Genomic DNA, 20,324 nt, shown 5'->3' with positions numbered 1-20,324 from the left:
CTCACGTCAGGGCCTGATTGTTGCAGAGACGGAAGACCAGTCCATGGCCAGGCCTTCCGTGTGCCCTGGGACACAGAGGGGCCCACACTGCCCTGTCTCCTCCGTGGGGCCCGCTAGCCTATCCACTGGACGCCCTGCTTAAGGGACTGGTCAGCCGTCTCGGTGAACTCCATCACAGACTCACTCCTTCACTGGTTGTAGAATTTCTTACTCTGGGTTCTGAGCCTAGAAATGGAGCAGTCTCCATAGGCAAGTTATACAGACGGAAAGAGTTGGGGGGTAGGAGTGCATAAATGGAAGGTTAAACCCAGCTGTGGGATTTCTGGTGGGTCAGTGGTAAAGAATCCCACTGCAATGCAGGAGGCTCAGGTTCGATCCCTAGATCAGAAAGATCCCCTGGAAGAGGGTGTGGGAACCACTCCAGTATTCTTGCCTGGAAAATCCCATCCCATGGACAGGAGCCTGGGACTGAGCGACTGAGCCCCGCCCATGTTCATCTGACCCATGCAGCAGGAGTTGAATGTATTGGGAGTGTTACTGCTTCACCCCTGACATGTCTGTATTTCCAGGGGGCGCTCACACACCTTTTCCCCACATGGAAAACAGTTCTGGGAGGACAGGTGTTGCTCTGGGTTTTCTCTTGCAGCCAGAGCTCCCTGTACAGTTGACCCCAGCAGGACCGCTGCGTGCGACCTCCTTGAAGAGGCCTTGGGTATGAAGAGGGCCTGTGTCCTGTGAGTGATCCTGTAGCACCCGCCGGGGGTGGATCTCGCAGTGACTGGTTCTAGAGGTAGGTCTTCAGGCAGGATTACTTAACGTCTCCATGCTTCAGTTTCCTTGCCCCAAAAGGAGATGATAATAATACCACCTTCCTTGCCAATTGGTTTGAGTACCAGTGAGGTCATGGAGATGAGTGCTTGGAAGGGACTGAACACATAGAAAGCGCACGATAAATGCACTTACTGTTATTAGATTGTGTCGCACTTTCCTTTACCCAGCTTTAGAATATTGGCACTGTGATCTTCCCTTCTCACATCTTAACGTGAAGGCTCTCTAGGTAGCCGATGTCCTTATGTATTTATTTAGCAAGTTAACTGAAAAAATTGACCTTAAAGAAAGTTAAAGACTCCTGTACTGATTTTAAGAGAATGAAATGGGATATATATACTAATTATCATTTCCTTTTTAAGAGGCCCAAACTGCTGCCTAACAGTTGACAGCAACAGTGGATTTTGTGCATGTGCAAATGTATACATTGGAAGCAGTTGAAATGTAATTTCCAAACTTAGGACTAATTCATATCCTTGGTTGGAACAGATAGTGTTGCTGGCCAAAATCTTGGCTTTCTTTGTCCACCAAAGCCAATTAAAAAGTACAGAGACAGAATTTGGAGGAAATGGAAAGGTGGCTTTAATTCTCAGCCAGCAGAGAGGGGAACACAGTAGGCTCATGCCTCAAGAACTGTGTCTCCAAGAGGAGTCTAGGGGCTTGTATAAGATGAGGTCTCGCAGTCTGGAGTAGGTGATGAGGAACAAAGGCGTTAGGACTTGTCCAAAAACAGTCATAGGCTGGCATCAGTAACCCAGTAATTGAGTCTGGCAGTTCAGTGGCTCTGCCTTCTTTCTGATATGTCACTGCTGGGGCAGGCTGTTCTAAGGGTAAACACCAGATGCAGGATGTATTTAGCATATAGAGTCAAAGGAAAATAGGTGCGGAAGTGTAGCTCCTGCAAAGTCAGGGGGAAGGAAAGCAAACTTAGTTACAAGACATGCAGAGTTAGGAACAGTTTTTAAAAAAAAAAAGAGCTAGAAATGATCAGGCCTGCTCACTGTTCTCTTTATCCTCTTTGTTCTCTGGGAAAGGGAAATTAAAAAACTCTTTTTTCCTGTCTTTCATGGCGAGAGTGGTACTTTGCTATTACCTAAACCCCTCATTTCTGCCCATTCTCCTGGATGACCTTTGCAGCAGTCTGGTGATCATGTGGCCTCTGGACCTTAACAGTGCTCTGTTAGAAACTCACACTCAGACTTCTACTCTCAGGTCGTTGAAGTAGCTTTTTGCAAACAATGGTGAGCAATGACCTGGTGTCCTGTTCCCATTATTCTCGGGAAATAATTTGCAGTACAGAGGGGTTTGGTTCATTAGAATTCCCCCGCTAAGAAATGTGGGGGGCCCACCCTGTAGGTGCCCAGAGCTGCCCCGTCACTTGCCACTGGTCACTTTTGAGCACTTGAAATGGGACGGGTGTGACTGAGGGTGTGCATTTTTTAATTTTAATGAATTATGATTTAAAATTTTAAACAGAAGAAGGATGAGATATTTTTCTGTTGAATATAACTATTTTGGTGGGACCACATTTTATGTGATCATGTCATTTGGTCTTTGTTACATTCGTTGAGTGTTTTGTCACTTGCTCATTAATTTAAAATTTTTAGTGACAAAGTAAAATGATGTTTTGATATATTGGGTGAAATAAATAATACTGATTAAATCAAATTAACTTTTTTCTTTTTTTGTAAGGCTACTAAAATCGTTTTGGGCTTCCCTGGTGACTCCGTAAATAATCCTCCTGCAGTTTAGCAAACCTGGGTTTGATCCCTGGGTTGGGGAGATTCCCTGGAGAAGGGAATGGTAACCCACTCCAGTATTCTTGCCTGGAGAATTTTGTGGACAGAGGTGCCTTGTGGGCTCTAGGCCACGGGGTCTCAGAGTCGGACACGACTAACACTTTAATGTAGTGTTAAACTACATTAGTCGGAGTGACTAACACTTTCCCTTTTCTCTAAAGTTGTTTAAATCACACATTTGGCTTGCATTAAATTTATACTGGAAAGTACTGCCTTAGAGCCTCTATTACAGGTTGCTGAAATTAGCTTGTTCTAAAGTTCAAAATTAGGTTCCGGGCTTACATTTTGACTTTATGGAATCAGAGTTGTTTAGATGAAGGGATCTTTGGACTCACCCAACCCAACCCTGTCCTTCTGCAGATGGAGAGACTGAGGTTCAAAGTTACTGTAACATGTTACTGTAACATGACCGTGGATGGGCGTGGAACTTAATGTGCTTCAGAGCCTATTGCTTTCCATCCTGGGCTTCCTTGGTATTGGAAACATGGTGGGCGTCAGGGCTGCAAAGAACTTCCACCAGTTCCAGATAGAAGGATTTAAAAAGCAATTATTTTAGGCAATGAGAGAAAGAATTTTTGTACTGTGTCTCCTGTGGACAGGATGATCGATTCCATGTTTGACGTGTAAATTTTTGTTGGGCAGTATAATGATACATCTGTGGAGAATAGTAGTAATAAGGTACAAATAATTCCCACACTTTGTGTGAGCACTTACTTTGGAAAACTCCATACATCTGGCTTTCATATTTTCATTTAAGGAGTTCTTTTCCCAAAACCAGAGATTTTAAACCAGACCCACAGCTTTTGTCCTTGAGAAAAAGACTGAGAGCTTGACTTCAGGTGTTTGTTATTTAGGTAGGTAGCCTGAGATCCTTTGGTAAAAGTTTAGGCCTGTTTTATGGTATTGTTTTCTTCGTGGCAAAACTGACTTAAGGAAGAAGCCACCGACAATTAAAATGAACACCCTTAGAGCAAACCAGAATTTTTTGTCTATTTTGAGGAATCGAGGAGGAAAGGGAGCCATGATGAGTCACTAAATGGTGATTTGATTTATGGGTCTGTCCATCAGGTTTAGCGAGGGCTGCTTCCGCTACAGATACAGTTGACAAGTCAGACGACCTTTGATATTTAACCTTTCTGAACCTATTTCTTCATCTTGCTAATCTTCACACAGAGTAGTGTGAGGATTAATTGACACAGTCATGTAAGTGAAAGTGGTTTGTGCTCTGTAAGCATTAAAAATGGAAGGGCTGATGTCTCGAAGGGCTTCCTTTCTCCAAGAAGATGTAGAACTATTTCTGGGGTCACCCTTGGTCTTCGTGAGCCCATGGATGAGTCAGTCAAGTTTGGAATGTGCATTTGGTGGGCCCATGGCCTTGACCCCATGATTTGGGACTTCTCAGCTTCCGCGTTAATTTAAAGCACTTCTTGCTCTTGGTAGCAGAGATGGTCTGCCTGAAGTCAGGGTTAGAACTGGAAGCCCTTTAGTCCTATTGTGTTGAATATGGGCACAATCTTTAGATACCACTGAGGATTTAGAGATTAGGAGTAGGGAAAGGAAAGTTCTTTGCATAAAAGTGCAAGTCATAGTTTGGTCAGATAACAGGGTTCTATAGGCCAGGGTTCTATTTGGTTGCAGGGTCAAATGCCACATGACAGTTTTGTACACTTCTGTTTTCAAAGTAATTCCTAGCATTTCAGAAATTTAAGGACTAGAAATTGCAATAGGAAGGTCTAGTTTGAAATCTAATTTCTGTGAGTTGACCAGATGACCCTTCCTGGGTTCAGCTCAGTCAGATGAGATCTAGTGTCAGTTACCCATTTAGTATCTCTGGGCTTTGGGATACTTATTTATAAATTTGGTGTTTGGTCTGTGTTCTGCAAGATCACCATCGGCTCTTCTTAGTTACTTGTGTGTTCAGTGTAATTTAATAGCCAACTTACATGTTTTTGAGAGACACATCCCTAGACCTTTTCCTGGTCTTCAAAGAGCTAGTACATATAGTCAGCCTGGTTGGACTTGCTTTCTCTTTTATAGATTATACTCCATTTAAAGTTATTATAAAATATTGATGATATTGCTTGTGCTGTACACTACATCTTGGTATCTTATTTATTTTATACCACTAGTAGTTTGTACTTCTTAATCCTCTTCCCCTATCTTGCCCCTCTCTTCCAACCCTCTTTCACTGGAAACCACTCGTTTGTTCTCTGTATCTGTGTTTTGTTATATTCAGTTGTATGTTTTATTTTTTAGAGTCCATACAGAGGTGAAAACAGAATTTGTCTTCCTCTACTTGACTTATTTCACCAAGTATAATACCTTCCAGGTCCATCCATGTTGTTGCAAATGGCAGAATTTTCTCCTTTTTTGGCTGAGTGGTATTCCATTGTGTATATTTACAGCGTATCTTCTGTATCCCTTCATCTCTTCATGGACACTTCAGTTGTTTCCATATCTAGGCTGTTGTAAACAATGCTGTGGTGAACATTGGGGTGCATATCTTTCTTTTCAAATTATTTCAAGTGGTTTTTGTTTTCTTCAGATGTATACTCAGCTATGGAATTGCTGGATCATATGGTAGTTCCATTTTTATTTGACTTGGTTTTTTCTTGGGAACTCACCTTGTCTGGTAGAAGGACTGAGGTTGCCAACTTTGCTCGTTTCACCTGTTGAGACTGCCTGACCTCTACCTGTGTCTACGGTGGCCTTTATGTTTCTTGCCCCTGCAGATTGTTTTACCAGCTCCAAAGGCACCAACCAAGATAACCTTGGCTGGACATAGACTGGTGATTAAAGAAATGTTGGCTGGACAACTGACTATGTACAGTATATTCTCTTTAGTCTTAGTTTTATTGTCTTATCTTTAAAAATACTGAGAGGGCTAATTTTGAAATGAGTTTGAAATTAATATAGGAGACCTTGTATCAACAATTACTATGTATTTATTGGGTGAGCACCATGTGCCAATGTGCTGCAAGGTGTGAAGGACACATGATTGGGGAAAAGAGTGGGGGAAATTGGCATTTCTCATTGTATAATAAATAAAAATGTGTATACTCCTTGACCAGCAGTTCTGAGTGTCTGTCTCATAGGTGATCCTCACACATTGTTGAAATGATTTATGTACAAAGATAGCCATGGTAGCATCGCTTGCCCTAGCAAAAGATTAGGAATAACTTAAAAGCCCAATGAGGGACTGATTAAGATTGTTATATTAAAAGTCTATTCTTAAAATACTGCTCGGCCATTAAAAATAATGAAACAACTTTATGCCCTGATGTAGAACCATCGCTAAAGTATATTAAATAAGAAATAAGTGTAGAATGTTATGATTATATACTACTTGTGTGTGTGTCTGTGAAATGTGTTAGTCCCTGTCGTGTCCAACTCTTTGCAACCCATGGACTGTAGCCCACCAGGCTCTTCTATCTCCAGGCAAGAATACTGGAGCAGGTGGCCTTTCCCTTCTCCAGGAGATCTTCCCAACCCAGGGATGGAACCCAGGTCTCCTGTATTGTGGGCAAATTCTTTACCACTAGCACCACCTGGGAAATATGTGCCTGTGGGTGTGTATTTAATAGAATATCTTCCTAAGGACACAAAAAACTGATGCCAGTGGTTGCCTTGGGGAAAGATAACTGGCAGATTACTTTTGTAGCTTTTAAAGTTATCCTGTATACACATGCCGTCTATTAAAAAAGACATTGTCATGCCCTGAAAGAGTTTGCAGTTTAGTTGGGCCATTGTAAGAAAGCCCACATAAGATATACAGAGAAAGTACTGGGGGTGAGTATTGACTTTATGGGAAGATCTAAATGCTAAACTCTGCTTGTGCAGGTTGACTGGACTTGCCTAGTTGTCAGGACGGGTGGGCTGAGCGTCAATAAGCTGGCTTCCAGCTTTAGCATCCCACCCGGCAGGGGGCACGGGGCTGAAGCAGTTTGCAGCCTTTGTCCTGCGGTGGTGGGAAGCACCCATAGGCTGGACATCAGATCTGGATTGGGGTTCTGGCTCTGCCACTTGCCAACTTGCAGTTTGGGGCAGGGATGCTGGAGACCCAGAGCCTAATTGTGCTCATCCATAGATGAAGATAAACTACCTCCTCATGCTGTGCAGTGACCAGTCCTGCAAACCATGAAGTACTTTGCGAACACCAGCTGAGATAGAAGCTGAGAGGAATCTGCTGACTGGCAAGCTGGGACCAGAGGTGCAAATTAAAAAATTCAATTCAGTTCAGTCACTCAGTCGTGTCCGACTCTTTGCGACCCCATGAATTGCAGCACGCCAGACCTCCCTGTCCCTCACCAACTTCCGGAGTTTGCTCAAACTCATGTCCATCGATGCCATCCAGCCATCTCATCCTCTGTTGTCCCCTTCTCCTCCCACCCCCAACCCCTTCCAGCATCAGGGTCTTCTCAAATGAGTCAACTCTTCGTATAATGTGGCCAAAGTATTGGAGTTTCAGCTTTAGCATCAATCCCTCCAATGAACACCCAGGACTGATCTCCTTTATGATGGACTGGTTGGATCTCCTTGCAGTCCAAGGGACTCTCAAGAGTCTTCTCCAACACCACAGTTCAAAAGCATCAATTCTTCGGCACTTAGCTTTCTTCACAGTCCAACTCTCACATCCATACATGACCACTGGAAAAACCATAGCCTTGACTAAATGCACCTTTGTTGGCAAAGTAATGTCTCTGCTTTTTAATATGCCATCTAGGTTGGTCATAATTTTCCTTCTAAGGAGTAAGTGTCTTTTAATTTCATGACTGCAATCACCATCTGCAGTGATTCTGGAGCCCAGAAAAATAAAGTCTGACACTGTTTCCCCATCTATTTCCCATGAAGTGATGGGACCAGATGCCATGATCTTAGTTTTCTGAATGTTGAGCTTTAAGCCAACTTTTTCACTCTCCTCTTTCATTTTCATCAAGAGGTTTTTTAGTTCCTCTTCAATCTCTGCCATAAGGGTGGTGTCATCTGCATATCTGAGGTTATTTATATTTCTCCTGGCAATCTTGATTCCAGCTTGTGTTTCTTCCAGCCCAGTGTTTCTCATGATGTACTCTGCATATAAGTTAAATAAGCAGGGTGACAGTATACAGCCTTGATGTACTCCTTTTCCTATTTGGAACCAGTCTGTTGTTCCATGTCCAGTTCTGTTGCTTCCTGACCTGGATATAGCAAAAATATATTTTTCCCCCCATCTCTGCCAAATAACTGGGCAGGAGTCATAAAATTAGATGTTAAATTAGAAAAGTAAACCATTGTAGCTTTGGAACCCTTGACCTTTGATCTCGGGACGGTCATTTCACCCTTTAAACCAGTTTCCCTGTTTGAAAAATGAAAGGGGCTATGTGCGTCCTCTGGGCGCCTCCCGTCACCACGTTCCGTGACAGTGTGGCATCTGAGATGAGTCATACTGACTGAGAAGTCCACATGCAAGGAGGACGTCTCTGAGAATTTTCCTTGTGCTGGAGAATCTGAGCCTCGGGAGAAACTGGAGGTGGGGGCGGGATTGCTGCCACGAAGAGGGGAGACCAGAAAGGCAGGGTGAGTGGAGACGGGTTGTCTTCTCCACCTCCAAAACCTCCTTTGCTTTCCAGTATTCATACAGACTAGACGTTTGGAAAAACCCAGCTTTGCCCCTTGTTTAAGTGGGTGGGATGTTCATGTGCTTGTGACCGGTGAGCTTTTGACTCCTGCGAAGTCTCTGCAGTTTAGTGACACTTCCTCGGTGCTGTCTTGGCCCCTACATGCTTTTCTCCTCATGTCTCTAAACTGAGATCAGAGACTGTCCTCTTGACCTCTGTGTCCCCAGCACCTAGCGTAGTTCCAGGTACCTGAGAGGTGAGCTGTGTGTGTGTATTCAGTGGGTAGCTGGATTAATGATCCATTTATGTACACTAATCTTATTAATTTTGACTACCTATTTATTATAACTATCACCATTCTGGTAAAGTGACATTTTAGCCACTAGTAGCTTATTATTTTGAGAAATATTTCATACTCAATAAAGTTAACACTAAGAAATAATTAAGCAGACCCCCCCCCTTTGTAATGTTGTTTTAACAGGATGTACAAAAAAAGCTAAGTATTTTAGATAGTCTCTGTATATTACAATACATGCGTATCTAAGATTCATCACTGTCACTTCCACAGGCACACAGGTCTTGAGCTGGCAGCAAGTAACAGCAGGCCTGAATCCCTGGCCCAGTTCTTACCTTTTAGAGCTAATTGTAAGCAGTTAAATCTGAAAAGGAGCTTTAAGATTAAAATAAATAATTTGTTTACAAATGCAGGATCCAGAGAGGGTGAAGTATCATTAGGGGGTTTAGAAGTGGCAGGAGTAGCTAAAAGAGTTCCAGGGGTCCGAGCATGCTGGGGCTCTGCCCTCTGTCGTGGGGGCAGGGGCAGGGGGCTGAGCAAGCAGGTCTGTTTGATGCCACCCAAGGTGGGTATCTGATGACCTGGTCAGTTCACACTTGGTAAATGTCAGCGTGTTTGCTGAGTGAAGTTATTAGAGTTAGAGCCAATGCTCCTGAAGGTTTTCTTGGTAAGCAAAGGTGTGTGTGTTTTCCTCTATCATTCTAGTAGTGATAACAGACCTATTCACAAAATTACTTTCATGTGTAGAGTGCAGCATCCAGAGCTGAATACCTTCATGGCTTGTTCAAAAATGGAGGTGAAAAAAATGGGTCCTGAAGTTTGCTTATCAAACAAAGCCGCTCGACATAGTGACTTACCTTTGCATAGGCCATTTGAGGCCCAACAGCAGCGTCCTGCAAAAATACTACAAACGAGCAGAAATTAACTCCGCTGGCATCCAGGTGTGAAACTTCCCATAGAAAACTCAGATTCACTTTTGGAATCAGTAGCAGTGGGATCACCTGCTGTTTTGGAAATTAACTGTCCTTTCTGGTTTCTTTTTGGCCAAACACGTATATGCCTCTTAGGAAAATAAACAGTCCAAATTCTTCCTCTGTTCACTTTCGGGCCTTGCTTTATCTTTGCATCACACTTTGCAGTGTACAGACAAGTGAAATGGATGAAAGTTCCAGTAAACTGGCTTGATCATGTTTCTTAGGTTGAATCACTGCTGAGAAACTTGTGAGCAGGAAGGAGCACATGAAAATGTACACAGTAACAAGCTGGACTGTGAGGAAATGGGACCATTTTCTAGCTGAAAGACACAAGCGTAGGAGGATGTGTCTGCAACTCATGGACTAGCAAATATGTGATCTAGGATTTTAAGTCATTGAATAATTCATGTTTGGTGTGTTTGAGATTTTTTTTTTAATGCTGTTAAAAACTGCTAGTTATTGAAGACTGAGGAAATAATCCTTAGTAAATTTACTCTAGAAGGAAAACTCGGATTAGTGGTAACTATTATTACCTATTAGGGGTCTCTGCTGACGTATAAACTGGTTGCAAGGCCAGTTATTTGTTTAAATGGAGCTGTAGTTACACAGAAATTAACCCAGTGACATTTACACTTGACCTCAGTGTCTGTAAGGCCTCTTCCACCTGTAACATTCTATGATTCTGTATAAATGTTTTTTTTACCTTTGTCTTTAACCACTTACTTCACAATTATTATAGCAATGTGTTCAGAAATTAGCAAATCAGATCAGTAGAATCAAAAGTACCTGAATGTGGGCAGACTATAAAGAATAACCTGTCATCTGCCTTCTCTAGAATTCTGAGAAAACTATTGACCTCGTTGTGTTGTATCTTCTTGTGATGAAGCAGGAAAGAAGTAAATAGGCAGATAAATATTATCAAAGAGAACAGTCATCAGCGAGATGTATTTTAAAAACACACCTGCTTGGTGTTCTTTTCCTTTAGTGGTAAGGATCCATACTGCAGAGGAGAGGCTTGTAAATCAAGACCTTTTATATTGTTTAATCAGTTCTTCAGGATCTGAGCACACCCTCACTTGTTTCTGTACCTTCCTATAGCTGTTAATTTGACCTGTGTTCTTAAGGGATGGTAGGATGTGATTAATGTTCCATCTGGTTTTGCCCAAAATATTTGTGTAGCTTCTATGGAAAAAAATATTAAACCAGATTTGGCTTTTAGGTTAATAATATAACTATCTGGGTATGATATAAAGACTGAAATGTCTGAAAGAAAAGTATTACTGGGTGTAATTTAGACTCTGAATGCTAGTTGTTAATATTTGGGTGGAGGGATCAATATCAGGAGAATAAACTTTAAAAGATTTACTGTCTTCTTAGTGGAATTACATGATTTTAAGAAGGAATCACCTGGGACATTGTCTTAACACTTATACCATGTGACTGGAAGTGAGGATCAGGTTTTATTGTTTATAGAGTTTTCCTTGCAATTTTTAAAAAATACTTTATTAGAGAAACTTATGTTTAGAAGGAAACCTTCCATCACCTTCCCTTCATCCTGTGGACAAAACAGAGAATGGGAGAGGGGAAAGAGGGAAAGGGTTGTGGGTACAGGTTTCATTTATATGTGTGAATGTATGTGATAGAAACCATTTCATTTTAGATGCTTTTCTAAAGCCTTGGTTTACGGAATTGCTTTAATTTAGGAGTTCATAATACCTTTGCTTTATCTTTTCTGATTTGGGGGGAATCATCTGAGCATGATAAAATGCTAGTTTATTCAGAGCACTAAAATTAGCTTGCAAAAGACATTATTCTGGGATTCTATGTTCAAGGGCTTTCTTCTTTGTTTATCCTGGAACAAAGATGTTTGTTTTAAAGTGGCCCAAGTTAATAGTCCAACTTCAGGTTTCCCATAAAACGAATAACAGATTACCCAGATGGCAAATGATGATATATATACATTTTCCAATATGACTATTTCCACTGGGCCAGATGGTGATTTAATGTGAACTGTCAAACATTTCTTAGTATTAATACATTGTCTTATTTTGTCAAAGCCAAGCTAGCAACATAACTCAGGGATCACAAAAGAAAAATAGCAACAAAAATTCAGACACCAAGTGTGGTGCATGGCATTTGCTCCCTGTGGCACGTGAAGGCTACACCCAGTGCGGAACGCCCTCAGGAACACCTTGAAGCTTAAGGAGATGCCTGTTGAAAAGCCATACATTCCCCCTCCCTCCCCAGACCCTCCTTCTCCGCCCTGTTGAAGGGCAGCTGTGCTTCCTCGGTGCCTCAGGGTGAAGTGTGCAAGAGCAGTTTCTTCCTCCTCAGCCATTTTCCTTCCACCCTGTCCGTGGTCATGCTCTTGTCTGCTACAGGCACCATCCCAACTGTCTCCCCTTAGACAGTCTGAGAGCTTTGCAGAGAGATCGGTCATTTGTGGAGTCAGTCACGTGCCCAGTCACAGGGCTCTTTCAGGACAGCTTACTACAGTCCTGGGGCTGAGGGGCTCCCTGCCAGTGAGATGTGTGTGGACAAACTTCTGCTGTTCTTAATTATTTGAATGTTTCGTACAATAACAAATGCCCACAGATTTTTTTCCCTCTGAAACTGAGGTGAAAATCTGAACAACACGATGTATGATATATCAAGGCTATGACAAGCAACCATCAGAACACTTGTTTTAGGAATTCAAAGTGGTTAAAACTCAGCTTTTTTTTTCCAAGCAGATGTTTTCTTTCAGAGAGCTCTCATGGCAAGAACAAACATATACACTTAAAAATACAGAGCAAAACCTCTGAGAACACTTTGAAACCTGTTTTGGTCTGTGATAATCTCCATGAAGGCTGCCCAACCTGCATTGAGCAATTTGATGTTATCGCTGGAAATGATATTTTGTGTTTTATGTTTCCTGTTTGTTGATAAAGGATCTAGCAAGGTGCCCTTGCCTAATTGTTATGGGGAGTTTTAAAACACTGAACTGGTTTCGAGCTGTGCATTGAAGGGCAGTCATATCAGAAATTGAGCAGCAATTGAGAGGGTGTTACTTGGGTACATACAAGTTTACATAAAAGTGTGTTGTTTACATTTATTTACAACACCCATTACATATGCCCAGTGGTCAATTTCCGACCTTCTTTGAAAAGGAACCAAGTAGCTTCAAGACCCGAGTGTTGTTTCAAGGCTCCCACTCCGGTTAGGTCTGCAACTCCATTCTTCTCCTTTGGCCTGGAGTTTGGTGTCACTCACTTAGAGCAAGCAGTAGGACCCATTCCCGTTGGGAGGCATATCAGTACTTGCATATACTTTACATTTACAGAGAAAGTTCCTCCACATGTTTCATTTGATCCACCAAAATCTGTATTATAGGGGTAGGATGGAATAGTTAATAATGTACAGCGTAACTATCTGAACCCATTCAAGACATCTCATCTGATGAGAGCCGGGAAAGGGAAAGAAGTTACATCAACTCTTGGTGTGATTGCCACTGATAGTTTTAGAATAAATTAGAAATTTTCCTCCCATATAGTTCTGGGTTCTAGGGATACTTTGGACTCATATTTGTGAGGTGTTTCCAACATAAATTCTTCAGTGCTTTTCATGGGAAAGCCAAAACTGGGTACTGGTTTTTATCCTGGGACCTCTTAACAAGAAGCCCCAGGCCCAGGCAGGCTGAGGAACGTGAGGGCGGGATGTGGTCCGTGGCCCCCCAATACAGAGACAAGTATTGGGGTTTCTCTGTTGTGACTCTTCTGAAGAGTTCAGTGTGCTTTCCATGTTCCGCTCTTGAGAAGGGTAGGAAACTATAGAGTTCAGTTGAAACTGTATGAGCACACATTTCTTTAATTTTTAGTACGAGCCTTTAGTAGGTGTGAACGTGCCAAACGTCTCCTTACCACCTTGTTAGCTCCGGTTTGGAGAATGGCCCAGACAGGATACTCAGCTGTATTTAGATTGCCCCAAGAAGATATGGCCCAACCTAATTACAACTTTAGGGTAGGTTTCTCTATACCTTGGGCCTTTCTCTTTCACATGACCTTTGTGTAGACATGCCCATTGAAGGCAAAACAATTTTTAGAATGGAAATTGTTTTAGTGGGGATCCTCCTGAGAAAAGTCATGTATGACTGAATTTTACACAATTTCTATTTTGTTGCTTGTGGTCAGGAACATAATCCAGGTGAAAAGAAAGAGTGGCTCAGTCGTGTCCAACTCTTTGCGACCCCATGGACTGTAGCCCACCAAGCTCTTCTGCCCATGGGATTCTCCAGGCAACACTGGAGTGGCTTGCCATTTCCTCCTGCAGGGGATCTTCCCGACTCAGGGACTGAACCCATGTCTCTTACATGTCCTGCATTGGCAGGTGGGTTTTTTACCACTAGCGCCGTGTGAGAAGCCCCTGAGATATCTGTTCTGGCACTTTCCAGTAGTATCTAAGCCTCAATAAACTTACCTGTAAAATAGGGATACATGTTTTTTTCATGTGGTTTTGAGACTTGGTTTGTATATATCTGAAGTACTTAAAACATCGCTTGGCATATATGGAAAGATCTTAATAGATGTTGCCTTAAAAATAGGTATACCCTAGCCAGTTCTCAAGAGCTACAGATACTGCTTTAACTATACCTGCTGTGTGCGGTTTGTACTCTTTTAAGTTATACTGTTTAAAGCTAGGATTTCACAGCGTCTAAGACTCGAATGCCAACTTTCAATCACGGCTGGAGGTGGCCTCTACTCTCCAGTAGCTGGGCTGCCTCTAGGTTGGGTGATCTGTGCTTGGACTTGGTTGGGTGAAATAGCCTGATTGCTCAGCTAAGGAACCACCTTGTTCCTGTCCTTTGGCGGCTGAAGGTAATAGAGCTGTAAATGCACTGGGCAGCCCAGTGCTGCCAGCTGTTGTCTGAATTGCAATACACAGTTCGATGTTTGCACACTGAGTCTGCTGGCCTTCAGCCCCAATTCCCTTTCTCTGTCTTGATTTTTCCAATCTCCATCTCATTGTCTTCAATGTAAATGATCTATTAAATAGAAAGATTTAAATTTCCTATTCAGATTATTTAACAAAAACTTAAATTTTGAATCAGAAAAATTTTTTTGACATATTTAGTTAGAAAATTTGGCCATGGTGCCTAAGCCTAGCCTTGTTATATAAATCAGAATAACCAATCCCTCATTGTAAGATTCTCCCCTTATGTTAGAACGCGTTACCGTCCATTGTTCCCTGGAGCCATTTTTTTTTTTTTGGGCTTGTGTTATTCAGAGGGTTATTTATCAGGAGTGAGCCTACTGGGCAATACTCCTTTGGCAATTCTTCTGACAGCCCCTTGCTTTACCACAGTCACAAGATTACAGTTACTAGGACTTGACCTTACCAACATGGTCGTACCTCAGGAGTTAAAACTCAGATCAAGAGGAAATTGTTTTTAATAAGTAACCATGGAGACAAATGTAGCAAGAAGTGCTAAGCAGAAGATAATCCACTGTAGGCAAAGACCAAAAGAAAAGTGGTTTCTCACAACTGCAAGAGTTTAACTTGCAGTTTTTTCCTCCTCTGTAAACTGGCAAGCAAGTTTAGGAGGAAATTCCACATATTCAGTCATGTTCTTCAAACTCCATTTCTCATGATAAACCATTGGCTCAGGGTGCTTGCTCTAATTTTACTGATCCATTAAACAAGTGTGCGGTTTCTTTTGATTCAAGAACATTAACGTGCAACATCTGTTACTTTGCTTTTAGTGACCTCTCCCATCTCCCAATTCATTAATAAATCCAAGTAATAAATGTTAAGAATGGATAGCTGTGTTTGAAGGTGATTTTTTTTAAGAAAAATGATATATACGGAATTTAGAAAGATGGTAACGATGGCCCTATATGCAGGGCAGAAGAAGAGACGCAGAAGAACAGAACAGACTTTTGAACTCTGTGGGAGAAGGGGAGGGTGGGATGTTTCGAAAGAACAGCATGTATATTATCTGTGGTGAAACGGACCACCAGCCCAGGTGGGAGGCATGAGTCAAGTGCTCGGGCCTGTTGGGCTGGGAGGATCCGGGGGAGTCGGGTGGAGAGGGAGGTGGGATGGGAGACTGGGATGGGGAATTCGTGTAACTCTATGGCTGATTCACATCAATGTATGACAAAACCCACTGAAAAATAAAAATAAAAAATTAAAAATTAAAAAAAAAAAAAGAAAAATGAATACATGCAAACACTGGATAGAATTACTGTGTCCTTCCAGAACACTGGACTTATGTTCCCATTCAGATTTTATTTGTAATCTCCCTAGCCCCTACTATCAGCAGTGGTATAAATTATGTGTTATCTACTATTTTAAAACCATTTTAACCATGGTCTCTCTCCTTCCTTTTTTGTTTTAAACATAGGACATGGATTTGATTGACATACTTTGGAGGCAAGATATAGATCTCGGGGTAAGTCGAGAAGTTTTTGACTTCAGTCAACGACAGAAGGAGCATGAGCTGGAAAAACAGAAAAAGCTTGAAAAGGAAAGACAAGAACAACTCCAAAAGGAGCAAGAGAAAGCCTTTTTTGCTCAGTTACAACTAGATGAAGAGACCGGTGAATTCCTCCCCATTCAGCCAGCACAACACATACCATCAGAAACCAGTGGGTCTGCCAACTACTCCCAGGTACAGGGGGCACTCAGTTCTCGGGAAGGTGTGGGGCAGGACCCAAAGGACATGGACCCAGGGGTTAATCTGAGTTCCAGGTTTGCCTTTTACTTATTAAGTAAACTTCCCAACCTCAGCCTCTTGATGAATTCAATGCCTGACTGACTTACCTCAGAGTATAACAATTAGGACATATATATTACAGGGAAGAGCTTTATAAGCTATAAAAAATTGTTATTTTAAGGATCAAGAAGCTGCAACAGTACTGACAGTAGTAGAACTGTTGTAGTAGGGATTACTCATGGTACTGGGACAAGCACTGTTTTAATATTGATTGATTTAATGAACACAACAATTATATGAATTACCATTATTCTGCTTTACAGATGAGCAACTGCAGCTCAAAGAGGTTAAATAACTTGCCCAGAAACTGGGCAATAAATTGAAGGGGCCACGATTTGAAATCAGATAGTCTGCTTTGATTCTGTGCTCTTTTTACTAAATTGACTTCTGAAGAGAGGTATTTGATTAACTAGATTGTAAACATTTTATGAACACTGAACAGTTTTTTCCTCGTCTATGTCTTTCCCTTTTGTGCAGGTAGCCCACATTCCCAAAGCAGATGATTTGTACTTCGATGACTGCATGCAGCTTTTGGCAGAGACATTCCCGTTTGTAGATGACAATGAGGTATTAACGTCTGATTGACAGCAGACCTCTACAACTGGGTCTAATATAACCTACATTGATCACTTTGGTGCAGTGGTCCCCAGCCTTTTTGGCAGCAGGGATCAGTTTTGTGGAAGACAATTCTTCCATGGACTGGGGAGGTGGGGATGGTTCCAAGATGATTTCAAGGGCATTACATTTATTGTGCACTTTATTTCTATTATTACATCAGTTCTACCTCAGATCATCAGGCATTAGGTCCCAGAGGTTGGGGACCCCTGCCTTGATGAGTCTCCATTAAAAAGATAAAACAGCATTTTAGTAGCAAATATTTATTGCAGAAACCTCAGCCTATAGGTAACCATTTGGTGCCAAAAAAAACCACCTTCCTCTGTCCATATAATGCAGAACCACAAGAAATGTTTACTCCTGCATAGACAGAAGCACGCATGCATCAGCAAAACCATGGAAGCAAATAACTCATTTGTTACAGGTACTTAGAAACGGATTTCTTTGAGTAGAAAGCAAGCTGGGTAGTAAAACCAAGACTTGTTCGGTTAACAATTTTAATAATTTATTTTCTGAATCACTGTACTAGGTGTTACATAGATACAAATTAAATTCTAAAGATTGTTCTTATGCATTTTGAAGTTTACCTTCAAATGCACAGGGCAAAGCAGTTAAGCTAAGGAATAAACTTGGAGTCAATTGGGCAAGACAAAGATTTGTTTCATCATATAGAAATAGCAGTTATGACAAATATGTAACTGCAGCCAATTCCAACTTCAGATGTTGTGATGGCCTTGGACTGTACCCACCCACTGTTGGTGGCAGATTCATATACAAATGCCTTCTCAATTTTAGGTTTCTTCGGCTACGTTTCAATCACTTGTTCCTGATATTCCCAGCCACACCGAGAGCCCAGTCTTCACTGCTCCTCATCAGGCTCAGTCACCTGAAACTTTGGTCGTTCAGGTAGCCACTGCAGATTTAGACGATATGCAGCAGGAGATTGAGCAAGTTTGGGAGGAACTGTTATCCATTCCAGAATTACAGGTAACTAAGATCTAGTATAATGAATACCAAAGATGCTATTTTATATTCAGTCCCTTTAAATTAGTCATTCCAGTTATTATTTATATGCCACCTACTTATAGGAAGAATTGGAAGGTGCTTTTAAATTAGTTAGGATAGCCTGGGCACCATGCTCACTTCAGTGAACTTTTGTTAGTTAAATGGACGGGATGTCTTGAGGATCAATCAGGTTATAAACCTGAAGTCTGATCTGGGAACTCTGAAAATGTTACATATGCTTAGGTGTAACGATCTGTTGGAAGTGGGAATTATCTCTCAATTCTGGAAGAGCCTGGTGAAAAATGTGGGTGGGGAGAGAGAACCATCAGATACCGAGTATCAAAAATAGCCTAACCTTGATTTACATAGTATAAACTTCTTTTCCACAGTGTCTTAATATTCAAAATGACAAGCTGGCTGAGACTAGTACAGTTCCAAGTCCAGAAACCAAACTGACAGAAATTGACAATTACCATTTCTATTCATCAATGCCCTCACTGGATAAAGAAGTAGGTAACTGCAGCCCACATTTTCTCAACGCTTTTGAGGATTCCTTCAGCAGCATCCTCTCCACTGAAGACTCCAGCCAGTTGACAGTGAACTCATTAAATTCAAGTGCCACAGTAAATACAGATTTTGGTGATGAATTTTATTCTGCTTTTGTAGCAGAGCCCAGTACCAGCAACGGCATGCCCTCCTCTGCTACTTTAAGCCAGTCACTCTCTGAACTTCTAAACGGGCCCATTGACCTCTCTGATCTATCACTGTGTAAAGCCTTCAATCAAAACCACCCTGAAAGCACAACAGCAGAATTCAATGATTCTGACTCTGGCATTTCACTGAACACAAGTCCAAGCATGGCATCACCAGACCACTCAGTGGGATCTTCTATCTACGGAGACACACTGCTTGGCTTCAGTGATTCTGAAATGGAAGAGACAGACAGTGCCCCTGGAAATGTCAAACAGAAGGGTCCCAAAACACAGTCAGTGTGGCCTTCTGGGGACCCAGTCCAACCTTTGTCATCATCACAGGGGAAGAGCGCTCCAGCACGTGATTCCCAGTGTGCAAATGCACCAAAGAAAGAAGTGCCTGTAAGTCCTGGTCATCGAAAAACCCCATTCACAAAAGACAAACATTCAAGCCGCTTGGAGGCTCACCTCACAAGAGATGAGCTACGGGCAAAAGCTCTCCATATCCCATTCCCTGTAGAAAAGATCATTAACCTCCCAGTTGAGGACTTCAATGAAATGATGTCCAAGGAGCAATTCAATGAGGCTCAACTTGCATTAATTAGAGATATACGTAGGAGGGGTAAGAATAAAGTGGCTGCTCAGAATTGCAGAAAAAGAAAACTGGAAAATATAGTGGAACTGGAGCAAGATTTAGATCATTTAAAAGATGAAAAAGAAAAATTGCTCAAAGAAAGAGGAGAAAATGACAAAAGCCTCCATCTACTGAAAAAACAACTCAGCACCTTGTATCTTGAAGTCTTCAGCATGCTACGTGATGAAGATGGAAAGCCTTACTCTCCAAGTGAATACTCCTTGCAGCAAACAAGAGATGGCAATGTATTCCTTGTTCCCAAAAGCAAGAGGCCAGATATTAAGAAAAACTAGATTTTGACCTTTTCTGATCTAGTGATTTTGGGTTTTTTTGTACTGTTATACTAAAAAAGCTCCTACTGTGATGTGAAATGCAGAAATATACTTTATAAGTAATTCTATGCAAAATTATACTCAACTAGTGTAGAAAATATAAAACTTTTAAGAAGCATTAAAATAAGTTATCAGTATGCTGAATCAGTAGTTTCACTTTAACTTTGTAAACTTAAAATTTCTTAGAACACCATTTGGGCTAGTTTCTATACACTGTAAATACTACAAAAACTCCTTATTTATACTGTTCTTATCTCATTTGTTACCTTCATAGATTTATATGATACATCTGGCTAAAAAGCAAATTGTTGCAAAACTAACCACTATGTACTTTTTTTTTTTATAAATACCATATGAACAAAAAAAATGGCATTTTTTTTATATTAAATTGTTTAGCTCTGGCGAAAGACAATTTAGTTGAAAAACTGGTACTAATAAAGGAATATCAGGACCGTTCTATTATTTCCTTGAAGTTCATTCACAATCTTACATGACAGTATCTAGCATCACACTAAATTGGCACCAGTGTATTATCAGATTTTTCTATTCAAGTATATTTCAGTGAAGAAAAATGCTGTATATACCTCGACATGGAAACACTGGTTCTTTTATTCATATCAATAGGTAGATGCCATACACATGAAGGTGTGGGAGAAGCATTCTATTAGCAACAAGTATTAAACACAGGAAGCTGTGAGGCTGGGGGTCTGTCTGAAGCCCTGTATGGCCGAACGTGGAGTGGGAGGAAAAGGGCAGGTTGGTACATTAGGACACGGCACAGATCCTTGCTAAGCCTTCA

At 41.4% G+C, this 20,324-nt stretch overlaps 1 protein-coding gene across 3 annotated transcripts in view; it reads left to right on the top strand.

Annotated features, from left to right (window-relative positions):
• Nucleotides 1-19,981, top strand: part of NFE2L2 (NFE2 like bZIP transcription factor 2) — a 32,939-nt gene extending 12,958 nt beyond the window's left edge. For 2 of the 3 annotated variants that reach the window (XM_065931813.1, XM_065931814.1), the window contains exons 2-5: nt 15,876-16,142; nt 16,725-16,814; nt 17,658-17,849; nt 18,257-19,981. In XM_065931813.1, the coding sequence (XP_065787885.1) occupies nt 15,876-16,142; nt 16,725-16,814; nt 17,658-17,849; nt 18,257-19,486 (1,779 nt within the window). In that variant the 3' untranslated portion in view covers nt 19,487-19,981. Of the gene's footprint in view, nt 1-654; nt 791-15,875; nt 16,143-16,724; nt 16,815-17,657; nt 17,850-18,256 lie in introns of those variants that run through there. The other variant, XM_065931815.1, reaches the window with a different exon arrangement.
• Nucleotides 19,982-20,324: the final 343 nt, after the last annotated feature.

This window comes from Muntiacus reevesi, chromosome 3 (genome assembly GCF_963930625.1).
Source record: "Muntiacus reevesi chromosome 3, mMunRee1.1, whole genome shotgun sequence".
Classification (NCBI taxonomy): Eukaryota; Metazoa; Chordata; class Mammalia; order Artiodactyla; family Cervidae; genus Muntiacus; species Muntiacus reevesi.
This window is presented reverse-complemented; position numbering and strand designations above follow the sequence as displayed.